The sequence below is a fragment of the Bos indicus x Bos taurus genome, chromosome 25 (assembly GCF_003369695.1).
Source record: "Bos indicus x Bos taurus breed Angus x Brahman F1 hybrid chromosome 25, Bos_hybrid_MaternalHap_v2.0, whole genome shotgun sequence".
In the NCBI taxonomy this organism is placed as follows: domain Eukaryota; kingdom Metazoa; phylum Chordata; class Mammalia; order Artiodactyla; family Bovidae; genus Bos; species Bos indicus x Bos taurus.
In genome coordinates this window covers 275,191-293,710 of record NC_040100.1, presented here as the reverse complement: position 1 = coordinate 293,710, position 18,520 = coordinate 275,191, and the positions used below count along the sequence as shown (strand labels likewise).

At 41.0% G+C, this 18,520-nt stretch overlaps 1 protein-coding gene across 1 annotated transcript; it reads right to left on the bottom strand.

Annotated features, from left to right (window-relative positions):
* Positions 1-1,241: 1,241 nt before the first annotated feature.
* Positions 1,242-17,877, bottom strand: LOC113883959 (patched domain-containing protein 3-like). Its single transcript, XM_027528195.1, has 4 exons — positions 16,849-17,877; positions 15,646-15,767; positions 8,880-9,025; positions 1,242-5,784 (listed from the first exon to the last, which is right to left on the bottom strand). Exons 1-4 carry the CDS (start codon positions 17,875-17,877, stop codon positions 4,280-4,282), a joined length of 2,802 nt encoding a protein of 933 aa, XP_027383996.1. The 3' UTR covers positions 1,242-4,279.
* Between the last annotated feature and the right edge of the window lie 643 nt (positions 17,878-18,520).

Sequence of the window (18,520 nt, the reverse complement as noted above, 5' to 3'; positions counted from 1 at the left end):
TGTAGGAAATTTATCAATGACCTGTATTAAGCAAAATAGGCTTCATCTGTAAATGTGAATGGATAACCCAAGATTGCATCTGGAGGACTACATGGAGGAGGAGGAGATGAGCTAATAAAACACCTAAAGTGACTGAACAACAAATATTTGGCACTTAAGTTGAGATTGAATTAAAAACATTCAGGCATGATAGTACACAGCTGTTTCTCTTAGCTGCCCAGTATCAGACAGAGTTTGCAAATGCTTGATTCTTTGTGGAACTGCTTTGAAAATCAAGCTGTTGCCCTGCAAAGCTATTGAGCTAGTTTGTAAAACTGTGACTAGTTTCTGAATAGAGTCCTCTTTTTTTGTTGCAACTTGTTCAGAATCAGTGTGAATAATCAAAATGTTCAGTGAAGGGAACACCATAGAAATGTAAAGTTTGGAAGACTTTAGCAGAGTGGGATTCCTGAAAACGCGGAACATAAACAGGAGGGAATTGAGACTTTAGCAGAGTGGGATTCCTGAAAACGCGGAACATAAACAGGAGGGAATTGAGACTTTAGCAGAGTGGAATTCCTGAAAACGCGGAACATAAACAGGAGGGAATTGAGACTTTAGCAGAATGGAATTCCTGAAAACGCGGAATATAAACAGGAAGCAATTGAGACTTTAGCAGAGTGGAATTCCTGAAAACGCGGAATATAAACAGGAAGCGATTGAGATTTTAGCAGAATGGAATTCCTGAAAACGCGGAATATAAACAGGAGGGAATTGAAGTTGTCACTGCGAAAGTGAGCAGCAAAATGACAAAGTCAAGTAAGAGGAGCGCAGTGTACTTGACTGAGCCTTCACAGCTGTGGTTTGTGATTTCATAACTCGTGAGAACAAGTTTTGAATGAGCTTCCATTTGGGGGTAAATTTACATTCTGTAATGAATAGAATGCAATTGAAAAGCCCTATTGTTTTGTGACATCTCTGTTTTGTTTGGCAAAGTATTCAAGATAATTAGAAATGGAGAAATACTGTTGAGGGGTTTTGTGTTATAAAATATTTGTCTAAGAATGAGTCTTAATGAAATAAAAATATGATGAAAATATTCGGACTAAAATATTTAAACATTTCCATACATAAAAGCATAATTATGTACCTTCACTGAGAATTTTCCTGAGCTTACCAGGAATCTCAACATATGTAGAAAGAGTTAATTTTTTCAACAAAATATGGGCTACAGAGAAGAGTTTTTTTGAAAGTGTCAATAAATTTCAATTTATTAATGATAAAACACAATCTTGGGGACTATTACCTTTTTATGACAACTGAAAATAATGAGAACATATTTATAATTAAAGTCACTGAAGGAAAGGGGAGAGACAATGTGGCAGAAAAACATTTGAACAAATAAAGGCTAAAATATTTCCAAATATGATGGAAAATATCAAGCCACAGGTCCTAAGTGCTTAAAGATATCTAAGAAGATTGAATAGAAAAAAAACACATATAATCTCATCATAGTCAAATTGCTGAAAACCAGTAATAAAAAAAATATTAAATGAATATAGAGGGAAAAAAGGCATATTCCATAGAGAAGATCAATGTGAAAGTGAAGACAATTCAACAGCACTGCACCCAGAAGACAATGCAATGACATTTTTAAGGTGTTGAAAGAAAAAAAGTCTTCTCAACTTAGAAATCTATATCTGTTTAAACTATTCTTCAAAAATGAAGAGAAAATAAAGGTATTGTTTAATTCATGGTCAAAGAAGAAATCACAAGGGAAATAGGGGCTTATTTTGGACTGAATGATAACGAACATCTCATAAAAAAATTTTTTTTGTGGATACAGTTAAAATAGTAGCTAGAAGGAAATTTATAGCCAATTGGAAAAATGGCAAATTCCATACAAAACAAACATACCAAAATTGACCCAGGAAGAAAAAGAACATTTTAATGGCCTTCTGTTTGTTGAAGAAAGTGAACCTGAAATAAAAGCCATTCTCAGAAAAACTCCACACCCAAAGACTTCACTAGTGAATTCTATCAAACATTTGACAAGAAATGAAAAAATGATGTCAACCATATATCATATTGGAAAAGGCGATGGCACCCCACTCCAGGACTCTTGCCTGGAAAATCCCATGGACGGAGGAGCCTGGTAGGTTGCAGTCCATTGGGTCGCACAGAGTCGGACACGACTGAGCGATTTCACTTTCACTTTTCACTTTCATGCATTGGAGAAGGAAATGGCAACCCACTCCAGTGTTCTTGCCTGGAGAATCCCAGGGACGGGGAAGCCTGGTGGGCTGCCGTCTATGGGGTTGCACAGAGTCGGACACGACTGAAGTGACTTAGCAGCAGCAGCAGCATACATCATATATTTCAGAAAACAGAAGAGGAAGAATATTTATTGGCTTGTTTCCTGAGGGCAGTATAACCCTGATACCACAACCTGAGAAAGGCATCACAAAAAAAGGAATTGTAGACCAATATGCCTTGTGAACACAGGGACAAATATCACTGACAAAATATTAACAAAAACGGCAATATATGAAGATAATGACATGCCATGACCAAATGTAAATTATTCTAGGAATGCAAGGTTAGCATAAAATGATTCCATATAAGTTGATTTAAAAAAATCATTCGGTGTAAGCTGTCACATTGCACAGACTACAATAGAAAAACAGACGTGACGATCTCAGATGACAGACAGGAATCTGACAAAATTTAATACCCATTTAGGTTAAAACACGCCAGAAAACTAGAAGTAGAAGGGGCTTCCACAGTCTCACAGAAGGTGGTGATGAAAGCTTCCAGGCCATCATCATATTTGATGAAACACTGATTCCATTCCGTACGAGGCTGACAGCAGGCAATGAGGCCAGTATGCTGCCCTATATTTTCCTGGGCTGTTTTAAGCCTGTGCAGTAAGGTAAGTAAGAGAAAAAGTTTATGTAGGGAGGAATAAAATGGTCTTTATGTGATCTTGACATAACTGCATAGATTAAAAACTACTAAAAAAAGTACAAAAGTCTACACGAATAAGTGAACCTAAAAAGGTTACACATAGTAGGGCAGGTACACCGAAACCAATTGCGTTCTCATGTACTAGGGAAAAAAATGAAAAAGGGGTTCAAAGTATTTACAGTGCTAAGAAATGATGATGTTTAGAAAGTAAATCCATGTATAAGACACTTCTGAAAAACACGAAATAAGTTAATAGGTAAGAGACAAACCATGTTCACAGATTGGAGGATTTCATGTTGCTAATATATCTGTTTTCCCCAAACTCATCTGTAGACAACATGACCCAATTACGATCCCAGAAAACTTTATTTTTTTGATATAAGGACAAGTGAGTCTAAAATTAGTATCTAAATGTAAATAATCTATAACAGCTAAAATAATTTGGAAAAGAGGGAAAATGCTGGATAACTTACCTAACTTAACTTCCATAATTAACATAAAGCTTCAGTAATCAATACAGTGTGGTATCCACTTTATTACAGAAAAACAGATAATAGAGCCACACATAAATTGTCACTTGGGTCTCTGAAAGAGGTGCCAAGTTAGTCGCTCTGGTGAGAGGACAGTCTTTTCACTGAAGACGCTGGGACGACTGGATAGCTATAATGGGAAGAAAGCGAGCCTCTACCCAACTCCCCACAAACACGGGTTTGTGATTCATCTGTAATATGATATAAAATGCAAATATAAAACTATTAGCTTTGAGAAGAAAATACAGATGCTTTTTTGTAATCCTGGATTAGGCAAAGATCTCTCCGAAAACACTAACCATAAAAAATAAAGATACATTTGATTCCAAAACTTTAAAAACTTCTGCTCATCAAAATACACCATTAAGAAAATGCACAGAAAAACCCCGGACTAGGAGAATAAATAATAGTCAGTTACACTTTTACACAATAATATATATGAGAAGTACAATGAAAATAATATTCCATTTTAGAGTATAATACATAAAATATTTGAATTCCAGGCATAAAATACTAATGATGAAATAAAAGGACAAATAATTGGAAAGTTATGCTTGATTGTATAGACCATAATAAAGATGAAAACATTTCTTAATTTAGTAAAAATATTTTAATGTGAGACATTAATTTTTCTCAGGATATTTTAAATAACATTTTAAAACGGTATTTACAAGCCAAGGAAACATGCCTTTGTTTTTAGTTTATTGACTATTCTTAACAGTGCATTTTCATCAGATTGGATTGGGCCAATCAGGAATTCTATAGTTGGTCTTTGATTTGTTAGTGGCTATTCAAAGCAACTTTCAAAAAAAGGTTAAGAATACTGGGATAAAAATTAGACCATGAGCAGCTCCAAATACCATCACAAGAAACATAATCTTGAAAAATGTCCTGAAGATGTATGCTTTAGCTGCGGACAGGACACACACCCCTATTATTGTTGAAACTGCACTCTGTAACACGGGGTAGCCCAGCAGGTACAGGGCCTCGATGGCTTTTCGGTTTCCTGAGGGCTCTGAGCTGGACACAAAGGCATAGGAAATGTGAGCAGAAAAGTCAAAAGAAAACCCTATGCAAATGACAAGATTAATCATGGATATGGAGTCAAGGTTGACGTTCCAGAAGGCCATAAAACCCGTGACGCCCACAATCACAGAAGCAATAGCAAAAGTTACCCACAGAGAACACAGGGGATGAGGAATTAATAATAAGGAAACAATGAACATAGCTGCGGAGGCAACAATCACATTTCGCACAGTGTTCTCTACTATTGCAGAAAACTGATCAAAATATATGAAAGCCGAGTTGTACACCATCAGGGGAACCTCGCACTTCTCAGCCATGTCTCGGAACTGGAGCAACATCAGCTTCCTACTGGTTGAAGAAGAAATACCCATGGTTTGAACGAAGGCCCGGGAACAAACGATTTCTTCTGATGATGTTATATTAATATCATATGCAAAAAGTGGAAAATCCATTAAAAAAGTGGGAATATTGCTTAGAAACGCTGTCTTATCATTTATATCTTGACGGAGGTTTTCCATATATTTTACATATTCTCGTAACCAAAACTCTGTAAGGTTTTCATCTACATACTCACTGTTTTCAAAATCTGCCAGACATTTTTCCAGTTTTTGCCTAGCATCTTTATCCCAGTAGTCAAGAGCCTCAGTAATGATTACCATAACCCTGGGACCATAGGTAGAAAAATGTTCTTCTTCTACATTAAAATACGGTGTGATGTAGGAGTCGTCACTTGCCAAATTTCGGAGGTCTAAGCCTTCCTCCACTCGGAAACACCCGTATAAACTAGTTATGATGTACGACGCATACAGGAGCACTACACAAATCTTGGCCTTGGTGCTTGTGAGAAAAGGACCAAAAGAGTCTCTGAAGAACAGATTCATTGGGTGGACGTCGGCTTCACACTCGTCTTGGAGAGAGCCACCTGGGAGGCAGCAGGACTTTTTCAATGAAGAACATTCTTGGTTGGGCGTTTCTGGCTTCTTCAGCCAGCGCAGACAGACTCCTTCTCTTTTCCCATCCAGGGCCATACATGCTCCGAAACAGGTGATGCTGTAAAAATAACAGAAGAGCAGGGTTGTTCCTGTGTAGATGCAGAAGTATTGTACGGACCTGAAAGAGGTCATAATGCCTGTATAGAAGGCCAGGACGTTGGTCACGGTGGTGATCGTAATGGACACTGCCACTTTTGAGTACACATCGGACATCCGCTCGCTTATGCTATCCGTGAGGCTGGTCTTCTGCCAGGCAGAAATCATGATAAACATGTCATCGACCCCAACACCTGTTAGAGAAAGAAACAGAGTCTTCGTACTTTTTAACATCCATTAAAAATTAACCAGATCAACTCAAACCGTTTTCTTTGCCCGTCTCTCAAGGGCTCACTGATCTTGCAGAGTCTGTGTTTGGATACGGCTTTCTCTGATGCCTTCTCTGGTTGCCTCTGAATCCACAACTCTTCACTCCTTGCTCTGTAATAACTCTGCGCTTTGTACACAGCACACTACACTCTACTACTAGTCCTCATTCAGGGTGTTTCAGTGAAGAGTCAGGAAACCTGGCTGACTGGGTATTATTAGCCATGCATCTCGGATTCCACCAGAACATTTGAGAGACCATTTTCTCTTATAAACCATTTTACTCTAAGGCACTAATACTGAGTTAGCACTCTGTTGTTTAAAATATGAGCTGGATTTGTCTGTTCTCCAGTTAGCACCTAGCTATCAATGTGGTATGTACATGCACACACACACAGATACACACACACACACACACACACACAGATGTACACACACATGTAGTTTTCAGTTGGTCTGGTTCTGACACCCAGACGCTGTCATTCAAGCTTCACTTGCCCGGGTTAAGGCATTATGTCAGTAAAATGCAGGTACTCTTGACATCAGAAACATGTACCAAAGTGAACCTTAAGAATCCTTTACATAATAAGTGAATACTAAAGTAACCAGTCTCTTCCACAGTGACGCTTCCTGACTGATTTGGAATAAAGAGGCCAGGAGGACATTTGAGGACTCTGAAGTGGTCACTGAAGGTTAGGAGAGGAGGACTACAGAGAAGAAAGGGGATGACCAAGGACAGCCTGAGCACGGTGCAGATAGACTTCACTTCCCTCAAGCTTCCTGTGCTTTCACTCCTATACACCTGTTTCTGTGTGTCAACACTTGGAACTGAATGCTGATTGATTTTAATATCAACCTTGGAAGATCCTCTCCATGGATGACACGGGAAGGTACTGGGCACTGCACTTGGCCTCTAATTGGGCTGCTCGGTGCGTGTGGTCTGGCAGAAGGCCTGCGGCGGCACAGGCTTGTGTGGTCTGGCACATCTGCATCCTGACATGCCCCCCGCAGCCAGCTGTCTGGATTTCGCTCGCATTCAGCTGGACGAAGGGCAAGAATCTGAAGTACTAAGGACCACAAATAAGCTCATTGATATGGAACAGGTATTTAAAACCGGTTTTAGTATTTATGGGACTTGGTTCAGAAACTGTCCTCACACATTTCTTGAGCTACTGAAATCACAGCCCCGCCACACACACGCAGCCCTACACTCACATATCTATGTGTATACAGACAATACGAAGACGAAGTTGTCTACACGTCAGTTGTTTATGGCTGTGGGAACACTGAATGTGTAAGCTTGAGTGTGCTAGGAAGGCACACATCCAGTGCACAGGTCCTCTCCTATTTCCCCTGGGAAACTAATTATTAATTCTTCCAAGTTGCTTACCATCCAGAACAGAAACATTTTTGCCTTCTTATGCTTATTGTAAAATAAATCCTGAAAGTACAGGCAAATACAAAGAAAACCTTTAAACAACTGTAATTCTACCTGTCAAGGATAATCCTTGCTAATCTTTTAAGTATTATCTATCCAGAATTTGCTCTATACAAATATATATGCATATTTGTATATATATACATACATATATATCGGAGAAGGCGATGGCACCCCACTCCAGTACTCTTGCCTGGAAAATCCCATGGATGGAGGGGCCTGGTGGACTGCAGTCCATGGAGTCACCAAGAGTCAGATACGACTGAGTGACTTCACTTTCACTTTTCACTTTCATGCATTGGAGAAGGAAATGGCAACCCACTCCAGTGTTCTTGCCTGGAGAATCCCAGGGACTGGGGAGCCTGGTGGGCTGCCGTCTCTGGGGTCACACAGAGTTGAATACGACTGAAGTGACTTTGCAAAAAAAATACATATATATATGTATATATGTGTATATATATGTATATATGTACAAATATATGTGTGTGTATATATACAAATATATATGAAGGCAATGCACCCCACTCCAGAACTCTTGCCTGGAAAATCCCATGGACGGAGGAGCCTGGTGGGCTGCAGTCCATGGGGTTGCTAGGAGTTGGACACGACTGAGCAATTTCACTTTCACTTTTCACTTTCATGCATTGGAGAAGGAAATGGCAACCCACTCCAGTGTTCTTGCCTGGAGAATCCCAGGGACGGGGGAGCCTGGTGGGCTGCCGTCTATGGGGTCGCACAGAGTTCGACACGACTGAAGCGACTTAGCAGCAGCAGCATATGCATATTTATATATCTCTCTGTTTTAAACATCTCTCTGTATATCTCTCTGTTTTAAACATTTTGTTTCATAACCAGCATTTTTCATTTAACACTTTATATCTACCTCTTTTGAAAGACTGAATAGGATTCCAAAACTTTAATGTGATCTGAGCAGACCAATCCCATGTTGATATAGGATTAGCTTGTTTTTGTTTTTTCCTATTCTAAATCACACTATAATGAACATGCTTATTTTATTTTGTGAAAACCTGTCCAATAACTAGGACAAATTCCCAGAAGTGGAGTTGGCAGGTCAAAGGTAATCCATTTAAAATTTTTAAGTCTTTTGATTCATTGCAAAGTTATATCTTAGAAGTGCACCAATTTACAAATCTCCCTCAGCAGAATATAAGAGTGTTCACTTGCATACAATCTTCCCCAAACCTTCTATCTTCTATAATATTCGTTAATCTTATAAGAAGACAAAGGATCTCAGTTTTGGTTTAACTTGCATCTCTTGATTAATCGAAAGGTCAAATATTTCTTTCTTACATTTTCAAGGATTAGTATTTTGGATTCTGTGTGTGTGTGTGTGTGTGTGAAATACCTGTTCATGTCCCTGGTCTGTGTTTTTCCATTTGGGGTACCAGATTTTTCCAACTCTAAAGGCATGATTCCATTTGATTTCCTTTTTCTCCTGATCCCTCATTTTGGGTCTGTAGCCACCTCCATATAACTGTTCTGCCTGATCTAACACAGTGCCCGTCCTCTGCCCACCCCACACCCCCATGCGCAGCATGCAGCCTTGTGCTTCGTTTTACTCACCGAGGATAAGAAACGGTGAATTCGCGACTATGAGCACAAAGGGCACCCCGACATACAGCATCAGGCCAAAGCCACTCACCACGGCCAGGGCGGTGGAGATGACTCCGAAGACCGCGACCCACATTTTGTTCCGCACACAGTCACACCTGTAAATTTGGAGGGAAAAGTCATGGAACTTGTGGTGGTAGCTTCCATACTGAAATTCCAGCCATTCCTAACATTCTTGACTCGGACACCTCTTCAGAGCCTCTTGGGCAATAATCCCCATATCTGTCTGCCAGAAAACTTTAATTTCCAGGCAGTAGCCCAGACCAACTGAACAAAAAAAAGGGCGGTGCGGGGCGGGGGATGGGGTGGGGACAGAAAATTGGGAATCTGTACTTTTACCAAACTATACTCGTTGATTCTTATGCAGTGAGCCAAGCATGAATCCACCGGCTGGCCTTTCAGAACCACAAAAAGATACTAAAACATTGCAAAAAGCTAATTCCACTCTGATCTCCAAAGGAGTGTGAATAGAAGCAAGCAGTATGAAAGTGCCCACGTCGAGGTAACTTCTCACCCACTTATGACTCCCATCAGCCATAAACACAATCCCAAATACCTCCTGTATGTCAAAGCTGGTTTAATATATATTGTGGTTAACAAAAAGAATGAAAGCCTCCTCCTAAAAGTTTTTCATGGTTCTCCTCTGCTAAAGAAGTATGTTTCTAGAAAAGAGGCTCTGTGTGTGTGTATGTGTGCGCTCAGTCAATTCAGTTGTGTCTGACTGCTTGTGACCCTATGGACTGTAGCCCACTAGGCTCCTCTGTCCACGGGAGTCTCCAGGCAGGAATAGTGGAGTAGGTTGCCATGCCTTCCCTCAAGGGGATCTTCCCCGCCCAGGGGTCAAACCCGCATCTCCTGTGTCTCATGCACTGCAGGCAGATTCTTTACTACTGAGCCACCAGGGAAGCCCAGGAAAAGTGGCTGCTGCTGCTGCTGAGTCGCGTCAGTCGTGTCCGACTCTGTGCGACCCCATAGACGGCAGCCCACGAGGCTCCTCCATCCATGGGATTCTCCAGGTTAGAGTACTGGAGTGGGTTGCCATTGTCTTCTTCGAGAAAAGTGGCTACTAATTGCAAAAAAAAAAAAAGTAATGTATACTCCATTTTGAATAACAGAAGTTATGTCTATTTCTTGGTTGAACCAACAAAAATGGGAATATATATACAGCATTTTAAAAAGATTGGATTTAATACTTTAACTCCCCAACAACCACAACTTTACATTTTAAAGTATTGATGACAATCTCTAGGTTTCTGTTTTACTTCATTGCCAACTGCGTCAAAACAAATGACTGACGGCTGCCTCTTGAAACTTCAGGAGGAGAGAGAAACAGTCTGGTTTGAAGACTAGGAAAGTCAACTATGGAAATGGAGCTGCTGATTCCCAAAAGCAAGACTATAACTAAAGACCTTATTGATGCAAGGCCACATTAAAATAACCAAACTTTCTTATTAAAACAACTCTATGTGCCTGAATTTCACTTTTTCTCAAACTGCTGGTGCTATCTGTTAAACTCAGGGCCCCAAATCAACACACATACACACACCAAAACAAAAGGGTTTTGCTTGATTCCAAAACAAAATTTGATCACAACCAATACTTTCTTGTGGGCTTCCCTAGAGCTCAGATGGTAAAGAATCTGCCTGCAATGCAATCCCTGGGTCAGGAAGATCTCCTGGAGAAGGAAATGGCAATCCACTCCAGTATTCTTGCCTGGAGAATCCCAGGAACAGAAAGGCCTGGTGGGCACAGACCCTGGGGTCACAAAGAGTCGGACACGATTAAGTGACTAACACGTGCACACAACACTTTCTTAAAGCAACAATACTGGTTTACAAGAGTTTAAGGTGAAAGTAACACAAATGAACTTTGAAACCAGAAAGATGAACAGGATAAAAGCTGCGTAGGACATGCTTAACCCCATTCCCTCTTTCAGGTTTCTGGACTGTTGGTATAAATTTTTCAGAGGATGGAGGGAGTGAAGTATAGTATTGGCTAGAGTCCTTTGACTTCGACTAGTCGCTGTGCTGGCTCTCTAAGTGATCCTTATTTTAGTGTTTGATAGGCAATAGAAGGAATGATGTGAATGCAGAACACCGGTGAACACACTCGCAGCTTTTCTAGTCCCCAAGAAGGACTCCGGTTAAGCAGTTTATCAGGATGACTTAGGAGAGTCTCAGAACTTTAGATTCCTGCAGTCCTGGAACACAGCTCTGCAGACTCTCATCTACAGTTTGTAGGGAAGTTGCAGAATCCGTGTGTCTAAAAATTTCATGTGATTCCAGTGCTCAGGCTGACTTGGGAATCACTGGCAGCAAAATGACCAATCAAAACAGCTCACTAACTACACATTAAAGAAGGCCCTAACCCTAAAGAAGGCATGGAGCAGGAGTTCCCTGGTGGTCCAATGGTTAGGACTCCTCAGCACTTTCATTGCTAGGGCCTGGGTTTGGCCAAAAAAAAAAAAAAGGTATAAATGGATGAAATGAAGGATAATAGCTCTAATATTGGAGAAGGCAATGACACTCCACTCCAATACTCTTGCCTGGAAAATCCCATGGATGGAGGAGCCTGGTGGGCTGCAGTCCATGGCGTTGCTAAGAGTCAGGCACGACTGAGCAACTTCACTTTCACTTTTCACTTTCATGCATTGGAGAAGGAAATGGCAACCCACTCCAGTGTTCTTGCCTGGAGAATCCTGGGGACGGCGGAGCCTGGTGGGCTGCCGTCTCTGGGATCACACAGAGTTGGACTCGACTGAAGTGACTTAGCAGCAGCAGTAGCTCTAACATATACAGAATATTAAATACCCAAACAATAGAAGTAAGTCCTTCCTTGTCAGCAATTATTTTAAATCTAAACAGATTAAACTTTCCAATCAAAAAGCAGATATTGTCAGAATGTATAAAACAGCATGATTCAACTATATGTTATTTATAAGAATTCACTTTAGATCCAAAGACATAAACAGATTGATAAGATACTGAAATAGATTCTCCAATGAATAGGAACCAAGAGACTAGGAGTGCCTATACTGATAACAGACGAAATAGACTGTTTCAAAACCGTTATATATTTATAAAAGGGACAAGTAATCAAGAAGATGTAACAACTATAAACATAAATGGACCTCATAACAGGGACCCAATATATATGAAGCAAATATTAACAGTATTATAAATACATAGCTCTACAGTAACAGTTGGAAAGTTCAACGCCTCCCTTTCAATAATGGATAAAACATCTATGCAGATAACCTATAAGGAAAATGAAGACATACAAAATACCATAAAACTCATGAGATGTAGTGACACCAGTGCCCAGAGGCAAATTTATACTGCATTAAAAAAAGAGCAAAGATCTCGAACCACTTTGTGGATTTAGACACCTTGTGGAACCAGAAAAAGAAGAGAAGACCTAACACAAAGCTAACAGAAGGAATAAAATAAGAATGGTGATAAATATAATTGAGAATAGAAAAACAATAGAGAAAACCAACAAAGCCAGAAGTTGGTTATCAAAAAAAAAAAAAAAACAAAAAACACAAAAACCCAACAAAATTGAAAGATATTTATTTAGAGTGATAAAGGGGAAAAATACAAATAACTAAATGAGACATAAAAATGGGAACATCACTACTGAATTTACAGAAATAGAAAAGATTTAAGACATTACTATAAGCAACCTATGCCAAAAAACTGGATAACCTAGATAAAATACACAAATTCCTAGAAATACACAAAGACCTAAATTGACTCACGATGAAACTCTCAACAGAACATGTAAAAGGACTGATCCATAGTCAAAAACCTCCCCTCACCTCCAAAATAAAGTCCAGGCTTGATGGCTTCAACAGTGAATTTTATCAAATATGTAAAGAAGAATTAACACCAATCCTTTTCAAACCCTTCCAAAAAAAACTGAAAGGAAAGGAACACTTCCTAACTCTTTTGATGAGGCCATTATTACACTGACATCAATGTCAGACTAAGATACGGCAAGGAAGCTACAAATAATACCTCTTATTAATATAGATACAAAAATCTTCAATAAAATTCTAGCAAACACAATTCAGTAAGAATATTAAAAGAAGTATACATCATGACCACATGGGATTTACCCCAGGAATGGAAGAGCGGTTCAACACGAGAGCATCAATGTAACACAGCACACTAACAGAACAGAGGATAAAAACCACACGAATCTCTCAAAAGGTACAGAAAAGGCACTTGACAAAACACAATGTCTTTTCATGATAAAAACTCAAAAACAAGGAACGGAAGGAAAGTTCCTCAAAATTATAAAGGCAATTATGAAAACTGCACAGCTAACATTATACTCAACTGTGAAAAAAAGAAAGCTTTCCCTCTAAGATCAGGAACAAGATAAGGATGCCCACTTCCATCAGTGATATTCAAAGATGTACTAGAAGTGCTGATCAGACCAATTAGACAGGACTTTGAAATTAAAGGAATTCAAACTAGAAAGGAAGAATTGTAACTCTCTTTTCACAGATTATATGATCCTACACATGAAAACTCCAATGAATCCAAAGGAAGCTACTAAAGTTAGGAAACAAATCCAGTAAAGCTGCAAGATACAAGATCAACACGCAGGATTAGTTGTTTCTGTCCATGTGCAATGGACAATCCCAAAGAGAAACAAAGAAAGTGACTCCATTTACCGTTTAAAATAATGAAATACTTAGGAATACATTTAACCAAAGAAGTGAAAGACTGGTAAAAGAAACTAAAAAAGACCTAAATTAATGGAAAGACTTTCACAGTCCATGGTGGGGGAAGACTTAATATTGTCAAAACGACAATCTCGCCTAAGGCGATCTACACATTAAACACAATCTCTATCAAAATTCAAACAGCTTTTATTCAGAAATGTATAGGTCAGTACTCAAATTCATATGGAATTACAAGGAGCCCTGGATATTCCAGAATAACCTTAAAAAGAGAAAATAAACGGACAACTGAGATTTCCAGATTTTAAAACTTATAGCTACAGTATTTAAATCAAATTGGTACCAGTACATGGACAGACATATAGACCAATGGAGTAGAACTGAGCACCTAGAAATAAATCCATGTATCTACAGCCCATTGATTTATGACAAGGATGCCAAATCCAATCAACTGGGAGAGAGCGGTCTTTTCAACAAATGGCACTTGGATGACTGCATTTCCACGGGAACAAGAATGACGTTGGGCCCCTACTTCACATCATGTACAACTATGATTACAAATTGTAACCACCTGAATATCGCAGCTAAAACCATAAAACTCTTGAAGGAAACATAGAGCAATTGCAGCCGACCTGGCTTGTCACTGGAAGCTTAGAGGCAACACCAAAAGCGCAGGCAGAGACAATGGAAAGAACAAGCTGAGTCTCGTCTGCACTAAAGCCTGTGTGCATAAAGGACATCATCAGCGAGTGAAGAGAGAGTCTACAGAGCGAGAGAAAATGTTTGCAAATTATATAACTTGATAAGGATTGAATAGCCAAAACATATTCTCAACAACAACAGAATTCAACAACAAAAGGACAAACAGTTTCACTAAAAATGAACAAAGGTGGGAATTCCCTGGCAGTCCCGTGGTCAGAACTCCAAACTTTCGCTGCCAAGGGCCTCGGCCCAAGTTCAACCTCCAGTCAGGAAAAGAAGATTCTTCAAGCCTTGGGGCGCAGCCAAAAAAAGGGCAAAGGACTTGAATAGATATTTCTCCGTAGAGGATATGCGTGTGTGTGCAGTAGCTCAGTTGTCTGACTTCTTGTGACCCCTAGCCACCAAGCTCTTCTGTTCATGAAATTGTCCAGGCAAGAATACCAGAGTGGGTTACCGTTTCCTTCTCCAGGGCATCTCCCAACACAGGGATCCAAACCAAGTGTCTTGCATTTCCTGCACTGGCAGGCAGGTGCTTTACCACCGCGCCACCTGGGGAGCTCCAAAGAAGATACACAGATAACCGACAACCACATTAAAAAGATAGTCATGCTTAGAAGGTAGAGAAATTGGAAAACTTATGCATTGCTGGTGGGATATAAAGCGGTGTAGCCTCTGTGAAAAATGGTGTGGTGGCTCTTCAAAAAGCTAACCAGGGAATTATCACACAACCCACTGATTCCACTCCTAGGTATATACTGAAAAGAACTGAAAACAGGAGCTTAAACACAGATCTGGACAGCATGGTTCACTGCACCATTATTCACTATAGTCCAAAGGTAAAAATATTTCAAGTGCCCATCAACAGACAGGTAGCTAAACGAATGTGGTATATACATAAAATGGAATATTATTCAGCCATGTAAAGGAACTCATGCTACAACATGGATAAATGTGGGAAACATGGTAAGTGAAATAAGTCAGTCACAAAAGGACAAATACTGTATGATTCCAGTTATATGAAGTCTCTAGAATAGGCAAATTCATGGAAACAGAAACTAGATTAAAAATTAGCCAAGACTTGGGGGAGACAGTGGGGAGTTATTACTTAACGGTTACGGTGTTTGTTTGGGGTGATGGAAAGTATTCGTAAAGGGATAGTTGTGATGGTTGCACAACACTGATAATGTAATTAATGCCACTGATCTGTACACTTAAAAATGGCTTTTGAAGTGACACATTTTATGTTATAAATGTTACATACACATTATACACATTATTACAATAAAATTTTTAGAGTTTAAAAAACTAATACAATAGCTTTACCTGTAGCATGATACAATTGCAAATAATATGATTAGAAGGTAGGCCAAGTGAAACAAGGGGACCACGGTCATAGAAGTTGCCTCAAATTCCAGTTGTCTAGAAAGTGATGAAAAGTAGACAACCTGCCACAAAAATATATTCAGGTAAATGACTTTCAATTCTGATATTGCATGTGAGTTACCTATGATACTGAAAACTACAGCTTATTAATTTAAACATTAAAATTCAGTGAAAAATCAAAATACATGGATTATGATTTTAAAATAAAGAAGGTAATAAAGATTTGCTTCTTCCCACAAATCTCTGCATGCTTTTCAAAGTTTCTTTAAAAAAATCTAAAGTTTAAAATTCCTGAATACACAAAATCTGAATCTCATATAAAAATGTGAAAGTGTTAAGAACTATAGACATGATAACTTTTTCTAAACTTCTATTCAGTCCTTATCTTTTACTATTTTAATTGTACAAACATCATTTCAGAGAGGCTTGGGCATTAAAAGGCTTTTCCCAGAAGATATCTTCTCATTTTCACCAGTTTTATTCAGAGTATTAGGTTTGCCAGCCCCCAAATCACTGAACAGCTAATATGTGCCTGGCACTATGCTATAATTTACTTTTAAAATGCTCATCTTTCTCAAAAACATCATGGAACTTTTGTTTAAAGTTTTGCTTTTTTATTCCAGTGAACTCCAGAGTTTAGGGGGCTCCCAGAAACAGCAAAGGCTTAAACTGAAAGCAAGAATTACAGAGTAATTTGACCAGATAAACCAAACTAAACCTGAAGATCAACGTCTGTACTGAACAGACCTACCCTGAGAATGTACCATTTGTGTTTTTGACCAGAATGTTACCAGGGATTTAAGATTTGTGGCATTCTTCTCCTTTTTTTAAAAGTCCTCTTTTTCCTTTATTGAACAGAATTATTGGAGTATAGTTGAGTTACAGTGTTGTGTTAGTCTCACGTGTACAGCGAAGTGAGCCAGTTATACTCATATCCACTCTTTTTTAGAATCTGCTGTGGCTTTCTTCAGTGTGCTATTTTAAGAAAGTTGGATTATGGATCAAATCAAGCAGAGCACACCTAGCTTCCAGTCAAGGGCTCTATCTGATAATCCGGGAGCGCTGCTGCCATGGTCCTTGGAACGAGTGCCCTTATCCCTCCCGCCTTCTCCTGGCCTCCCATAAACCCCAGCCACTAGGTACCTGGATCTTCTTCAAGGCCAGACTCTCTTCAAGGCTGCCAACCTTCATCAGGAAATGGATCATCCACGCCTTGCTACGTTCATTTTCCTCTCCTTCACCTGTCTCCAGGTAGTACTGCAGCCGCATGGCTTTGGCCTGGAGGAGTAACTGGCTCGGCCCCATACTCTCGCCCAGGACAGTTCCTCCCAGGATGTTGGCCAGGGAGACGATCTGACCGGCTAGGCTGTAGATGGGGAAGGTGATGGTTCTCAGGTTGAGGCCCTTGTTCCTTTTCCAGGCGAACAAGAGTGGGTTGGGGGGTACACAGGAGCCCTGGTTCTTCGTGCACACCTCGCTGTAGGGGATCTGGGTTCCGTTGTCCTGGGTCACAGTCAGAGCCTGCACCGCGTCGTCCACCTTGCTAATTTCCTCTAGGATGTCCGGCTCCAGCAGGGTCTCGGTGTTGGAGACCACGAGGACGGAGGCATAAGGGACCTCGGTGCTCTTCCTGGAGATGGAGAAGATGAGAGAGTCGTTGGCGGTGAAATGTGTCTGCACGAAGCGCCGCTCGGCCTTGGCAGGGCTCCCGATGGGGGTGTACTGCTCCTCCAGGTCTTCTTCTCCATCCCGGGGCAGGTACATCAGGCCGGTGCCCAGGACAGCCGTTAGCGCCAACGGCAGCAGCAGGAAGATCCAGGGATGAGCGCCCACCTTCCTGCCCAGCCGCTGGAAGGCCCGCGACAGCGGCGCCTCCAGGCAGTTGGTGTGGCAGCGGGGCCGCGGGGCCCGAAGGTTCTCAGACCGCGAGGCCGGCGGGGGCGGCGGAGCCTCCGGCCCCGGAGAGAGCTCTGCGCTCGGCCCCGGCTTCCGGCCGCGCTCGGGCTCCCAGTCCTGACCCGCCGCAGAGGGCGGCTCCGGCTCCGGGCCAGGCCCTGCGGGCGGCCCGCTCCCTGCCTCCGGCCCCGGCCCCTGGGCCTCGGACCCAGGCCCTTGTCCTGCCTCCCGCTCCGGCTCTGGCTCAGGCGCAACCTTCGAGGGATTAAGGCTCATTTCCAGGAAGGAAAGCCCACGTTCTCAGCACGGCAGATCAGAAAGGAGCTGCCGCACGGAGCCCCCTCTCCACCCACCAACGGTTTCCTGAAGTTCCAGGCGCGTCTGTTTGACCCCCGGCTGCTCGCGCCCCCGATGCTGGAGTGTCGTTGGCGGTCACGTGGTTCAGTCGAGGTCAGTCGCGTCCGACTGTGTGCGACCCCATGAACCACAGCACACCAGGCCTCCCTGTACATCACCAACTCCCGGAGCTTACTCAAACTCATGTCCATTTAATCCGTGATGCCATCCAACCATCTCATCCTCTGTCGTGCCCTTCTCCTGCCCCCAATCCCTCCCAGCATCAGTCTTTTCCAATGAGTCAACTCTTCGCATGAGGTGGCCAATCTGATTACACGTTTACCATTCAATTTATGTTGATTGGTGTCCACTTAATCTACCTTCATTCTTAATATAAGTGGAATACATTTTTTGTCCTTGTTGACTCTTGTTAATAATACCAGCATAAAAGCAAATCAGAAGCAGAAGTAATTTCTCATGAATGAGTTTATTCTTGTTTAAGGGCTAATCCAATTAAAAGGGGTGTACAATTGAACATGTGTAGAAAGACTCTGAGAAGTAACATTTACTTGTGGTAGTATCA

Excerpts from the sequence above, each read along its gene's own strand:
- LOC113883959 (XM_027528195.1), bottom strand. The coding sequence starts at position 17,877 with ATGAGCCTTAATCCCTCGAAGGTTGCGCCTGAGCCAGAGCCGGAGCGG. Across the intron at positions 9,026-15,645 it reads GCAATTGTATCATGCTACAG|GTGTGACTGTGTGCGGAACA; the intron begins GTAAAGCTATTG and ends CCAAATTTACAG. Across the intron at positions 5,785-8,879 it reads TTCACCGTTTCTTATCCTCG|GTGTTGGGGTCGATGACATG; the intron begins GTGAGTAAAACG and ends TTTCTCTAACAG.